The sequence below is a fragment of the Alternaria novae-zelandiae genome (assembly GCF_023758075.1).
Source record: "Alternaria novae-zelandiae strain BMP 2774 chromosome Unknown scaffold_15, whole genome shotgun sequence".
Classification (NCBI taxonomy): domain Eukaryota; kingdom Fungi; phylum Ascomycota; class Dothideomycetes; order Pleosporales; family Pleosporaceae; genus Alternaria; species Alternaria novae-zelandiae.
Window position 1 is genome coordinate 609,919 of NW_026056975.1, and position 13,896 is coordinate 623,814.

General features: G+C 52.6%; 6 protein-coding genes across 6 annotated transcripts; all 6 read right to left on the reverse strand.

Moving 5' to 3' along the window:
• Positions 1-1,050, reverse strand: J4E88_007384 (uncharacterized protein; the record flags this gene model as incomplete). The annotated part of the gene is made up of 1 exon (XM_049401001.1): positions 1-1,050. The coding sequence occupies one exon, from the start codon at positions 1,048-1,050 to the stop codon at positions 1-3; it is 1,050 nt and encodes a 349-aa protein (XP_049253313.1).
• A 233-nt stretch (positions 1,051-1,283) lies between these two features.
• J4E88_007385 (uncharacterized protein) lies at positions 1,284-2,087 on the reverse strand (the record flags this gene model as incomplete). The annotated part of the gene is made up of 1 exon (XM_049401002.1): positions 1,284-2,087. One exon carries the CDS (start codon positions 2,085-2,087, stop codon positions 1,284-1,286), a length of 804 nt encoding a protein of 267 aa, XP_049253314.1.
• An 855-nt stretch (positions 2,088-2,942) lies between these two features.
• Positions 2,943-5,134, reverse strand: J4E88_007386 (uncharacterized protein; the record flags this gene model as incomplete). Its single annotated transcript, XM_049401003.1, has 3 exons — positions 2,943-4,279; positions 4,327-4,831; positions 5,078-5,134. 3 exons carry the CDS (start codon positions 5,132-5,134, stop codon positions 2,943-2,945), a joined length of 1,899 nt encoding a protein of 632 aa, XP_049253315.1.
• A 634-nt stretch (positions 5,135-5,768) lies between these two features.
• Positions 5,769-7,407, reverse strand: J4E88_007387 (uncharacterized protein; the record flags this gene model as incomplete). The annotated part of the gene is made up of 4 exons (XM_049401004.1): positions 5,769-5,939; positions 5,990-6,450; positions 6,497-6,807; positions 6,965-7,407. 4 exons carry the CDS (start codon positions 7,405-7,407, stop codon positions 5,769-5,771), a joined length of 1,386 nt encoding a protein of 461 aa, XP_049253316.1.
• A 1,669-nt stretch (positions 7,408-9,076) lies between these two features.
• On the reverse strand, positions 9,077-10,463 carry J4E88_007388 (uncharacterized protein; the record flags this gene model as incomplete). Its single annotated transcript, XM_049401005.1, has 3 exons — positions 9,077-9,404; positions 9,466-9,926; positions 9,984-10,463. 3 exons carry the CDS (start codon positions 10,461-10,463, stop codon positions 9,077-9,079), a joined length of 1,269 nt encoding a protein of 422 aa, XP_049253317.1.
• A 1,441-nt stretch (positions 10,464-11,904) lies between these two features.
• J4E88_007389 (uncharacterized protein) lies at positions 11,905-13,551 on the reverse strand (the record flags this gene model as incomplete). The annotated part of the gene is made up of 1 exon (XM_049401006.1): positions 11,905-13,551. The coding sequence occupies one exon, from the start codon at positions 13,549-13,551 to the stop codon at positions 11,905-11,907; it is 1,647 nt and encodes a 548-aa protein (XP_049253318.1).
• Between the last annotated feature and the right edge of the window lie 345 nt (positions 13,552-13,896).

The following is a 13,896-nucleotide window of genomic DNA, read 5'->3' on the forward strand; positions in this document are numbered from 1 at the left end:
CTAATTATTCGCAGGCTGACCCTTCAGAACGTCCTTGACGATGTCGCTCAACTTTACTTTCCCTTCAGCAACCTCATCAACCGAGTCCCGCACCTCTTCCCACTCCTCATTCCTGACTTTCCCCAATTTTTCCTTAGCGAATACCCCGATAGCAGCCCATACGCCCTCCAAGTCTCGCGCATCCCGCTGCATAAACTTCCTCACCTCTTCTGGCGCATCATCTTTGAGATACTTTCGCACGAGCCTTGTCATCTTCCCTCCTGGCTTGCCATCGTATACATCTTCATGCTCGTAGCACCTATAGATGAGCTTTCGAATCAATTGGGCCAGAGATTCGACATCTTCTTCCTCTGCCCGAGCCTTGCGTTCAAGCCCATCTGGAGAGTCCGTAGGATCATGGATGCAGCTCTTCGCAAATCCTACGAGACTGATTTTAGGGCGTTTAGCAATGGTAACCTCGCCATTCTTCTCTTCTTCGTAGGGAAAGCTGATAAGAATGTCCTCCGCTAAAACACTGCCATGTGTGATAGTCGGCTTACATTCGCGGTGTAGGAAGTAGATTGTCTCATAGAGCTGCGTAATGATGAGCCAGAGTAGGCATTTTGGAAGCTTGTCCCTAGTGTCGAACACGAAGAGTCCTTCAAGATCACTAGATACTGGTGAGCTTGCCATGACCAGCCAACCTGGTTCCCCTTGGGCCATAGCTTCCATGTCGTAGTGGTCAACTACTTCAATGCAGTGCTCACCGCCGCTGCGAGAATACGATTGGCGGTGTATCTCCTGGAGAATGCGTAATTCGGGATGCATCGTAGGCTGGGTAGAGCCTTCTCCGGGAATCTTTACTGCAACGACGCGCCTAAGGAGTGCATCGACGACCGAGTCCTCTTGGGCGTTCGCAGCCAGTTTGGAACGCGCATCATTGATGTCGGAGGTGGGAACACACAGACTGACAAAACAGTACGTAGACGAAGCAGCGTCGCGAAGCCAGGTGTACTTTTCGGGCATCTGTGGGGGCCTGTCGCCCGAAGCGTCGTTGAGTGCTTCAGACATTCTAGGGTGGACCGCTGTGAGTAGGGTCGAATTTTTTGGACGTGATGATAACCGAAGGAGCAATGAGAATCTTGTATTGTTGCGATCCAAGGGAGCGATGATGCCTTAATAAAGCGTGCCAGAAGTTTGTGACTTTCGTCACAAGAACACAAACCATCGTCGTGCGTGCGCATCATTCGCAATCAACGTCCAGGAAGCCTCTTCCTTATGGTCTTCATCTAATTTGTCTGGCGTCACCTGGCGTCGCACTCCCTAAGTTTTGCCCTATACCACGGCTTAGCAATCTTAGCAATCTCAATTTTCAACGCCGCCTCATCCACACCATGCTCTTTGATATGTCCCTTCTCTTCCTCCAAAATATCATATTGCATCCACTTCAAAAAGTCACCCAATGCCCGCACATCCCGCTCAACACCTTTCTCGCGCAACACATCCCAGCCTTGATCTAACCGCTGCTGTGAACACCACGCAGCTGCTACCGTTGCGGCTGCTTTGCGTCGCTCTTTGATGATATCGGCACCTTCGTGTTGTTTTGGAACGCGGAAGAATGTAGGTTTGAACTTTCCTCCTTTGCTTTTGAACCAGAGAGACGTGTCGGCGTTGTATTGAGGAGCGACGGGTTTCCAGACGATGCCCTCACCCAAGCCGGAAATACCAAAAGTTGCCGCGAAAGGGCAATGAGCGGCAACTCCTTCGGTCATGCGTTCGACTTCTGATACTGTGCGTTCGTAGTCGTCAGGGTAGAGTGTCGTGTGGAAGGAGCCGGCTCTAGAGGCGTTGTAGATATCGTAGTCCGGCAAGCAGATATCACTGTATTCTTCGTCTTTTTGCCATGTACCATTGATGTTGACCGACACGATGACGAAGCGACGTGATAGTTGTGCGATGGCGACGTCTTTTTGGATCTTCTCGCCTATCCATTCACCAGCCATCACAAGGGGTGAGTCTTCTCCAAGTCGTGCGCCAGGATTCAACTCTTTCCATCGTGCCAGATATACATCTCGCAGTCCAAGTATGGCCTCGGTCTTCTCAGACATACTTGCTGCGAACCCTTGATTATCTTTTGCGACGGATAGACCAGTTATGTTGCGCGACTGGAACACGATGCGGTTATCAGGGTATACGAGGATATCTGCGTGCGTGCCATGAAGTTTGACTGTACCCACGAAAGGTATTGGGTCCACAGTGATGTTTCTTTCTGGATGAGTAGGGTCGCGGTGCAAGCGCCGCAGCTGGTCGATAATTTCAGGAATGTGTGTCGTGATCTTGGGGTACAGCGTCGACTGTGCGAGGTCTATAGTTGCCATGACGGGCAAACCTGGTTTCGCTCGAAATCTCACAGTAGTCTAGGTGCCACCTGGATTCGCGAGAAACGTGACGATGATATCGAGTGCCGTCGCAATGTGCGCCAACCCGCCCGCGTTGTGCTGCGATCCTCCTGATCGCGCCAAATTGATCTTAACATGGAGCTATTACTTCAAAGTTCGCACGTGAGATGAAAAGGATGATGAAGAGGTTTGTGAGCCAATATAGTCGACGCTGTGTCGCTCAGAAGCTTCCAATGTGGCCACAGTAGTTCCAGCGTTGCGACACTGTTATCGATACGCGGCTGTCAGCTCCGCGATCTTCAACACGTTATGGCACCTCAAACCTAGCGGATTAAATACCATGCGTGTGCGCGAATAGCCGCTATCATGTGAAATACTAGCGGTTCCAACACAACTGACACAGCAAAGTTGCGTTCTAGCTGGGATTTTCTCGTGTAAATTGAATCATTGTATCATTCGTGACAGTTAGTCACTAGAGCGTTTATTACGTGACGTCGCTCAATCTTCTCATGCGATTGCTCAAGTAAGTCATGAGATCTCTGCTGACTTCTACGTTCTAATCCGTCATGATGCTTCCACGATCTTCCCGTCCGGTTGGCCATCCTTCTTCTTGTCGTCTTTGTGCAACTCCGGGTTTAACGGATGCTTCGAGTCATAACCAACTCTCTTGACAATACCCAATCCTTTCGTCCTGCCCTCACGGAATAGTATTCGATCGCCGACAGTTAAGTACTCCGGTCGCTGTACGAAGCGGAAGGCTACCTGTGCTCGGTCACCAGTGCGGATGTACTGGCGGTCGATGTCGATGATGGCGCAGGTTTGGGACACTGGTCCAACGTGTAGCATAGCCTGATACTTTGTTTTAATAGTCGTCGCGTGCGACAAGATCAAGACTTCGGCAACGAATTCGCGGTACACTTTCGGGGCTGGCAATATCCCAGTTGTTGGATCAGGCTTCTCAGCCTTGTGCAAAACGACCATGCCCTTCCGCACATCTTTCCGCCGAACGTTGCGCAGCGCGAGACTAGCAGACTGCCCAGCAGAGCATCCTGGAACTTGTATCCGTTTGCGCTCGACGGAACGCACCTTTGTCGTTTGGAACTGGCCAAGACTGTCGGGACCGATCAATACTGTGTCGCCAGAATGTATCTCACCAGACTTCACAACACCTGAGACCACAGTGCCAACGAAAGGGACCGAGAATGTGTCGTTGACGTGGAACTCCAGAGGAGCAGAGGCGTCGTAATTGCCGTGATGCGGTAATGCGTTGAGGAACATGCGCACTAGGTCCAGGTTGTGACCAGTGACATTGGAGACTTGGAAGATAGGACATATACGACTCGACACAAATTGGGTAGCGGTGGTGATGCACTCCTCCCTATTGTTGATGAATACCGGTATCTTTCGCGCTCCTGGAGATTTGAGGATCTTAGATAGCTGAGTTATAGTCTGTTCAAGGATCTGTGGCGGACAAATGTCGATTTTGGTGATAACGACCATGACGGGGACGTTGAGCGCAAGCGCGATTCCGAGATGCTCTTTACTCATGCCAACTAAACCGTTGTTTGCCGCGATCATCAACAGACAGTAGTTGGGCTCGCTTGAAAGCAGCCCAAAGACGGTAGTTCGCAAGTATCTCTCGTGACCAGCGAGATCAGTGAAGCTGATGACTTTGGCGGATCGCCGTCCGATCTCTTCCCAAGTAAGTTTTCGACCTGCGACGTTCGACACAACGACTTCGCTCTTGCTGTCAAAGCCCATTATCTCCATGCCGACTGAGCTGGTTCGACCACTCTCGATTTCGTGTTTGTGGCGGAAGAGGTTGACGCGCGCTTTTCCGCGGCCATCATCGAGGCCGCCTTTGACGAGGACACCGAGCATAGTACTTTTGCCAGCGTCGACTGTCGAGAGTCAGTGTATATTCTCAATTGCGCCTGGAGGCACTCACCATTTCCTACTACCGCTATCCTCGTCTCGATCACATCGTCGACACTCTGCGGCTGTTGTCGCAAGATCATCTTGCCACTTAAGCCAAGCTCCTTCGCATTCCGAGGTCCGACTTCGACGTCACCACCAACGTTCCGCGTCATGAGCATCTTGTAGTCGGCTTTGATCTTCTCGCAGGCAACTCGTATCCTCTCCAAGGCAAACTTCCACTGATCTTCAGTGAAGCCCATCGAGTCACCGCTGTCTTCCAGGCCAACATCGAACAGAGCCTCCCCATGGCCCTCGGCCAGGCGCCCCTGGATATGCTCAGCGAGCGCTGCGACGTTATCTTCGGCGGGGTCGGTAAGGAGCGTCTTTAGGCGGATGTGCGCCTTGTTGTCATCGGAAAGGCCGAGCTCGTCGAGGATGCTCAGCTCATCGTGGTCTTCGAGGACGGCGGGGGCTTGGCCGGGCGGTCGGCGCAGCGCCTGTTGTTTCTGGACGTAGTCGGCGAATTCGCTGAGCGCCTGGTATGTACATTAGCTTGAGCACGTCGTCTGGAGCCTCAGTGGGCAATCCGTCCAAAGTACGATGCGATCGCCTTGGTGCTACAAGAAGCCCCATTTCCCTGGTTGTACTGCTCGGCGCGAACCGCGAGCCAACGGGATTGGTTCGTCCTGTACCGTACTCGTTGTTTCAAAGCAACAAATATATCAGGGGTACACCTGGAGTACAGCTTGGGGAGAGGTAGGCTTCTCTGGGTTATTACTTACAGACTCGCCCTTCCGCCGCTCAGCTGGGCTCTGCTTAGGCTCGTGTCGTGAAGCCATATTATGCGAAAGAGCACGTGATTATGAAATATCCACCGGTAAACCTAAGCTGAAGGTATTCGTAGCGACCGAAGTACGTGGTGTGATGGAGGTATGAATGTGGGGTTGGGGCTGTCAGGACGTGTTCCGTAAACACCGCCGTATTAATAAGACGTTTGGTATTCGCGGGAGCTGGAAGGAGTGTGAATATTCCATGAGTTGTCTTGCAGTGAGCATCGAAGGGTGGCAAGTGCTGGAATGGCGCTGGCAATGGCGATGAGAGCTGCTAGGGAGATCCGGGGGCCTACTTATCGATAGAAGGCCGCCGGAGCCATGACGCTGAGACTCACGCGGTAGCGCGTCTTGACTCATCCCAGAACCACCACCATTACACCACTCACAGCCTCCGTGGTCCACAATCACCGCGGCGTCATCCGTAGTGTTGTCGCTACAGTCATACGATACGTGTTTACGCCCTCGCATCGCTGAGTTTACGCGAGTCATCATCAAAAAGGGCGGAACACGAAAATGTCGCGACTAGGCAGCACTGCAACAAAGGCGCACATGATAAAGAAGGCACAAAGTAAATGCATCATGGTTTGGCTATGAATTACAAGAGAACAGATAGTGCCGTCAACGAGGGAAGCGTGCCCTCTCATGATGCTACAACACCTCGTTCCCCGCAGTACTTCTCCACCTCCTTCCTCAGCGACTCGCGCTGGTGGTTGACTGTATCCATGATGTCGCTGACACCATTGATCGTCTTGCAGTACTCAAAGGTCTCCGCCATTTGCATGAGTACTGCTGTGAGCTGGTTGGGTAGCCACTATTACGCGTCAGTAAGAGCAAGGACCGTTGAGCCAAAGAAGCACTTACAGTCACGATCGGGCTGCCACCTGTTGCAGTCGGGTGCGAAGTGTGCTTGAGGATGTACTCGCGGGTGAAGCACCAATGCCGCCAGCGGAAGTCGCGAACCTGGTCAAGAGCTTGGAGATAGAGCGCGGCAGAGACAGAATCGCCCTTCGCAAACTCGCGCACGCCCGACTGCTGAGCGCAATCGCGAACAGCCTCCAGGAACTCGCGGTGGTTGCCAGGCCGGTACTGGCGGAAGTCCTTCAGGATATCTGTGAGGGGTGTCTCCGGCATCTGGACCTGAAGCAGGTTGTCGCACATGGGAATCATGCTGTCGTTGGCTCCAGACTCGCCGCGGAAAGACATTGGCTCTTCGCTCACGCCCTCGTATATGACACCGTTGGGGAACATAGATTGTGAGGTGATGCCGAAGATGAACGTACGGAAATTGGTGTAGCCTTGCGGCTTGCTACGGTTCCACATGGCTAATCTCGTCAGTCGCGAATTTATGCCCCCAAACAATGCACTTACTGTTCATCACGGCGTTGACGTTCCTGAGACCACCCACCAGAGTACGAAGGCCATCGTTGAATCGCTCTCGGTCCTTGGCCAGACAGCTTTCAAGCATCTCAGAGGCACCTGTGACAAGCGCACCAGACTCCTTGACCATAGCTATGTGGACGAGAACGAAGCCTGCCTCGGATGAGGTGGGATCCAAACCGTGCTCGAAAGCGCGGATCAGGCGAAGGTTGTCGTACTCGAGGCCCCGTGATGGATCTTCCAGACGGTAGTTGAAGAGCGCATACGACCCAGCATACTCCATGAACGGCTTGAAACCAGCACTGCGCACCGGTAATGTTAGCCATGTCATCTACCCTGTGATGTCTTGTGAAAGTGACTTCGTGGCCATGTTCTGTTTGGAAGTTGCCATGCCAAGCTAAGGAGACAAGGACACAAGACCAGCACCACATGGGGATAGGAGAAAGCATTGCCACTTACATCTCAGCAACCTTGACAATGGGTAGCGCGATGCACCTCGGCAGCGACTGTCGACCCAGACCATACTCCTCTCCTCTTACATGCCTCTCATGGCAAGGCTCGAAGAGATATGCAGAAGCTAAGAAAGAGTAGTCACGATACAGGGCGTTCATGACAACCAGGTCATCGCGATACTTCTCTACCTCTGGGGTAAGGTCAGGAAGCTCCTTGAGTACGGTGTCGCCGAAGGTGAAGTTGGCAAGTAGACCTGGTTCCCCTGATAGTGTCTTGATGGGCATGCGTTGCAAGATAGACTCAAGAACAGCGAACTCCTTTGGTAGTTCAACGATGGGTTCTTGACGAGGAAGGAAGCCTCGTGTGGTGGAGACCATGAAGGCGGGTAGAGTGCGGTCATCAGGACGGGTGTCCTTCATGACGGGGAAGTCAAAGGTCGAAGAAGACATGGTGCAAAGAGGTATTGAAAAGTGAGAGAAGTCAAAGATGCTGAAGGTATTCAGGCCTTGATGCTGGAGATCTGGTTCGAGCGCCGAATGTTGGAGTTGGGATGAATTGAAACTTCTGTGAACAGCGAAGGCGACCACGAGCTTATATCCTACGAGGCCGGAATCAAAACCGGCCACGGAAAACCACCGGCCTCGTCAAGATAAGACGTACGTAATGGCTGGATCACTCGTCTCCGTCAGCAGACTTTGACCCGAAGACATCCTGCGATGCCCGGCCTCGATCCAGAAGTTCCCCCTGATGTCCTCGATGAGTTGGGAGGGTAGGCTCGTCGCCGCCAAGACTTGTGTCAAGCAGAGGAAGAGGGCGAAGGTACCGCAACGGAGGCTACTTGCCTATTGCTTGAGATGTCTATGGAATATTGGAATGAAATATTCATCATTCTGTCAAGTTTCTTTTCGCAACAAAGGAGGTGCGCAGCTGGTGATCCAGTCTCTTTTCACGAAGTCTACAATGTATTACTATCGACTGGAAGTTAAGATCACAACATGTTTATATCTATTGCGACACTAGAAACCCTTTTGTATTATGGAACATAAGCTCTCAGCTATCTAAGGCAACTACAACAACTCTCTTCTTGCCAGCCCTCAAAGGCAACCATCACGATGCCGACTACGGCGGTGACAACGCCTTCTCAGTCGGCCCGAACGACACCATCGCACACCAGAATGGCCAACACATGCGCAAACGCGATGAGAACGATTCACAGCGACTCGGACAAATCACCGCCCAGAGTTTACCTGATGACACACGACATGCCTCAGCAACGGTGTTCGATGACTATCACGAGTGCTAACAGCGGTTCGGTTGGGAGCCAACCAGAAAAACTACCGAGAAGAAGGGCCGCGGAGAGCCGCAGAATCGACCCAAGATGCGCCTCTGGTGGGTCCGATTCGACTGCTGTGATTGGTCTGGCCGGAATTGTACCTCGAGCATCGCAGCCTCCATCGCGAGATGCAATAACCGTTTGTTACCTTGAGATTTATGTAACGGCCTGAAAAGCGCCACATTATCGCTATATATTACTCTAAGTACCTCCAGGATGCTCCTTAAGCTTTTTCCGGACCTTTCAGTACGCTTTGCAGCCGGCAAGCGACACTGCTACACCAGATGTTGTTAATTCCGGCCTCGTATTCCTGCTCGCTGAGAGACCTCACTAGCTCGTCCCTACCGTTCAGATTGAATGCAGGGGGTCAGAAGCGCACTGATAACGATTTCTCCATAGTGCACGCCCTACCACGCCCTACACCGGAGTTAACCCCGCGGTACTGTGCAACGTGCTCTGGCTCAACGTCGTGGTTCTGATGCTGCGAAGTCGCCTATTTTTCCTCATCGCGCCCAAAGATTCGATGACCACGAAGCAGAAATGTTTTGCACTAAGACAGAGACACTGGAAACAATTACTGTATTGAGAAGAGGTCACTAGCTACCTAGGTACGCTGTAGCACTTGCTCATTATCCAATTTTGGCGTCATTACAACTACGCCGCTTACGAAAACACCTCAAAGAAATCTAAGTGGTACGCCATCTATGCGTGCGCATTCGTATGCAGACTCTTGATTCAACCCGTAACCGTCGCATCCTGCTCTCCTCAACTCTCTCATTCTTACTCTAGACAAGCGCAGCAGCAATACCCATAGCACCAGCAACAGCCATACCAGCACCGGGTAGCATCGCCATGGCAGCTCCAGTGTAGGTCTCCATGGGTGAGCCAGTGGTCGAAGCGTCGACATCCGAGGTACGTGTCGCAACAGCAGCAACAGTCTTGAGAAGCTCAGGCGTGGTAGTGTAGGTCATAAGATCACCTCCGAAAGCGAGAGAAGCGCTAGAGAAGGGGAGTTCAGAGACGGAAGACGCGCCTTCGAAAGCAACGCGGTCGGATGCTGGGGCAGATGGGTCTATAGAGGCGCGGTCGAAAGGAGTGAGAGGGTTGAGGACACTGTGAGTGAAGTTAGTATGAGTGGGTGATGGTAGATGGTGCAGGAAAGGAGTAGACTAACCCATCAATAACATGCGCCACCCCATTAAAAAGAATACTATTAGCAAACACAATCTCCGCCCCATTCACCCACGCCCTCCCCTCCTCCGTCACCGTAAACACCAACTCCTCACCCTGCAGACTCTTCACCGTAACATTCCCCAGCGCAGTCGAGAAGATAACATTACTAGGAATAATGTGGTACTTGAGCACCTCCTGCAGCGTCGCCTGGTCCGCGGATGCGAGCACAGAGCCAATGGATTCAAAGGCCTCGTTGGTGGGCACGAAGATGGTGAAGTCGGAGATGTTGAGGCCGGTGGATGAGGGGTCCGAGAGGCCGAAGTCGATGGCGAGTTGGGCGGCTTCGAGGGCGGCGTTCATGGCGAAGTAGCCGGAGCGGTAGGTGAAGAGTTGGAAGGGCGCGCCGAAGGAGAGGACGGTGTCGATTTTGTGGAGGGTTATGCCGGCGCCGAGCATGATGTCCTGGGGTTTTGGGTTAGTCTTTGGTGAGGAATTGGGTGTGTCATAATGGATACTTACAGCTTCAGTAACGGTAGAAATGGTCTGCTCTCCAGAGATGACACAGACATCTTCTCCATTCTTGACGAGCTCATTGTAGGCTCCACCCGTGAAGTTGGAGAAAGGCTGGATTTCGTTCACATACGAGCTATCGAGGAGTGTCTGTGCAAAGGTTGGGATATCGGTGATGACGCTGGCTGGGTAGACGCCCTTGAAGACGTGGTTGGCGAGTAGGGCGCCGATGGCAATGGTATCGTTCTTGTTCTCAATGGCCTGGCCCTCGGGTACATCGCGGGGTACGGCTGCGAAGGCATCGTTTGTAGGAGCGAAGATGGTGATGTTGGAGGCCGCGGATAGTGTGTCTGCAAGGCCATCCACAAGACCAACGAGCTCGAGGAGAGTGCTGAGGTCGGGTTGCGAGGCCAGGAGAGCACCAATGTCGCCCTGGGCCATGCTGGTTCCTGCCAAAATGGCGTAGGAGAAGACTTGAGATGGACGCATGGTGATATTTGGAGGATGAGGAGGTGCTGGAGAAGATACTGCTCGAAGGTCCTAAAGTTGAAGATGCAATGCTGTGATGTCGTCCTCAACCCCAAGGACGAGGCTCTCTTATACCTCTTCCCTCCCCATGATCCAGACTACACCCAACCTCTCCATCCACCACTGCACCCTCATCTCACTCACCGGCCACCCTTTCCTGCATGCTTACTTCCATGACATCTTCGACTTTTGCCAGCCAAGACCTGGCATTTCGTATCCGGCAGTGCACGATCAATGCAACCTGTGGCAAATATAGCACCGCCCTGCTCTACCTCCACTGCAGGAACGTGATACTAGGCATTTTGAGGTTGTCGACTCATAATGACTACATCGCTTGGATCCCGAAGTGCACGATCAAAGCAGCATGCTCCAAATATAGCATCACCATCCACCTCCGGCATCGAGATGGCTTTACTAGAACACCTAGGCACTCTTGACCTCTCAAGCCAAGCATCTGGTTGATCTAACAGCCCTATGCCTTGCCTTCCCAGTGTACGATGTGGCGAATCAGCAGGGGCGGCAGTGCGGGAAGCGTGCATACCGGTATCCACTTGTCGTGCTGCAGCAACCTGTCACTAAACACACGATGGGCTAGGGTGAACGGCAGGAACTCGCCAGAAGTCGTGGGTAAATGTACTTGGGGAGGTACCAAAAATAACGCTGTGGCGTCGTGGGTGGAGGGTGGAGGGTGCTTGTGCGAGGCGAGGGTTGCGATGGGAGGAGAGAGTGAGGGGGGTGAGGATGTAAGCGAGAGGGTACTAGGTGTTGCGATAGCTCACTGCTCGCCTGATGGCGCTAGACTATAAAGAGTAGCATTCTTTGGTGACAGTCGTTTCGATCCGCTCTGTATACGGTACTTGAATATTACAGCGACCTCAACGGACGTATACACAAGGTAACTGTTGAACAAGAGCGGCACCAGATCACCGCGACCCATGGTGAAGCAACGAGCATCAGCGCAGGCCGTTTTCTCATGCAGGAACGGAGAATCCTCCATACCGTCATTAGCGTACGCGGACGAGACAGCGGACTTTAGCCAGTTTGCCCACTGCGAGATTGCGTGTCAGCTGAATGTCTATTCGAACATCTATGCGCGATAACTACATCATCAGACAGCCAGAACACCAAATCGCAACCCTAGAGAAACATTTCCGTGTATTCAAAACGTCATCTCATCAAGCATCAGGCGAAAAAACACCGATGCAGGATGGCTGACTGACGGCCAGAACGTGGCTGACCACGCTTATGCATGCGACATGCGGCAGCAAGCATCCATGGACATGTGCACCAATCAACAGTAACACGACGGATGAATCGATCGACACCAACGGCCAAAGTTCGCCGTGCCATCTAACTTCAAAAGACGTTGCAATTCTATATGATACCACCGTATAATGGCGATTTAGTTAACCAGATTTGCCTCGTACCGCTGCAGAATAGCCGTGTAATCGTTGTACCATTGCTCCAACCAACTCGTCGCATCGAACATACGCGTGGTGAAGCAACTCAGCGTAGGATCCAGGACCTTCATGTACATGACAAGATTGCGCATCTTGAGTCCAAACTCTTCAATGCGGAAACAGTTGTTCGGTAGGCACTGGCCGTATGTGTTGGCGGGGTCGGTCGAAGCCACCATGACGGTGACGAGCACGAAAAGCGAGTATATGACTGTTGGCGCGAAACAGAATGATGGGAAATTAACAAGTAGAGCTGGATCCATTTCTGCGGCCGTATCGAGGACCGCATGGCAGTTCTGGACGAGAGCTTCGAGTGACGTTTTGAGAGGCGCGATGATGATGGTAGGTTTGGGGAAGTCTTTGACGGGTATGCGGCCGGGGATGAAGGGCGCTGCGAAGGACGCTTTGTTCGTGGGTGTGTGCAGCACGAGCTCGTATAGGTGCACCATGGCTGCGTGCCACCACACTTTGAGCGTCTGAGACGTTGCCAGGCTAGGTGGGATATGAGCGACCCATGCTTCGAGCTTGTTCTTCATGGTCTCGATTACGGCATATGTATTGTAATCGTTGCCGTCTACAAAGGTAGCGATCTGGCAGAGATAGAGTTGATTGGATATCTCCTGGTCCAGTTGGGTAATGCGAACGAGCTGACAGAGTAGCATGTCAGAAGCATCGCCTTGGCTTTCCAGGTACAGGAGACACTCTTCGTGGTAAGCGTTCCAGGGGTATGGATTCGGCCTGCGCGTACTGATCGACGAGCTTGAGAGTGCCATGTAGCAGGCTAGCCAGGTACGTCGTGCTTCCAGCGATCCCGCGTCCTGATGCCGGCAGAAGTAAGCTGGAGGAGTGGGCTGAAGCGAGTTTCCCGCGATGCCCACGTCGATGGCCATGTCTGCGGCTAGCTGCAGGATCTGGTAACAACTGCCCATTAGACCTCTTCGCGGAAGCTTGTTCCAGTACGTGGCTATGAGCAGCGCCTGCACAAGTTCCAGCGATCTTTGTCCTCTGCCTAAAACTTCTTCGCCGAGGACATGCATACTTTCGCGTATTATCTCATCGTGCGTCTCTAGATCTAAGCCTTGCGCCTCTTGCGTAGTTGTGTATGCTATAATGCAGAGAAGTAGGATGGGGGCTTTTGTGCGGAGATATTCGAGATCCCCGGACAGGCGTATGACGGGCCATGCCGATCCTGCTCGGTGCGCATAGAGTTGAATAAGGTTCTGTTGCTGGATAGGTGAGATGCGCGCATCAAGGAACGACAAGATGGCCTCGTAGTGGTTGTCTGTTAGGCTACCGGGCGACCGGCCTAGCGTGTTGGTGGAGAGTCCGCCAGGGGAGCGACTTGGCGTTGGGCTGTTGTTACTCTTTTTCTGAAGTAAATTGCTGAGTTCTTGAATTTGCGCCTCCAGCTCCTGGATGCGGTTGCGCTGGAGGCGCGGTGCTGCAGGGACGCATTCCAGGTTGTTGCGGGTGCATCTTTCGCAGCTTGCCGCGTCGGGATTGGTGCTAATGTCGCACTTGATCTTTAGACGATGGCACTCTTCACAAGCGCGAAGACGCTTCCTCATGGTCTTGTCTTCTTGTTTAGCCATGATAGAGGTATCCAGCTGTAGTCTATCGTGGGGCTCTGTCTATGACAAAGTGACTTTACGCCCCGGGAAAGCGCGCTTGGTTCATGACTGCAGGTGGCTGTGCCGTATACCAGTACCAATACAGCGTGGCGTTTTGGAGACGGTATTCGTCCGGATGGCCCGGTATGTCAGTTGATTCAGATGCAGTAGAGGTTAGAGCTGGATGGGAGCATTCGAAACTGTTCCTCGAGAGTCGTACCTTTCGTTGCCATCTTTCGGCATGGTCTTGCCGGTCAGCTAAAATTACAGAACGCGGACAAGTTGCCTGATTGGGTCTTGCCAATTCTGCCATGGAGATAGACGGAT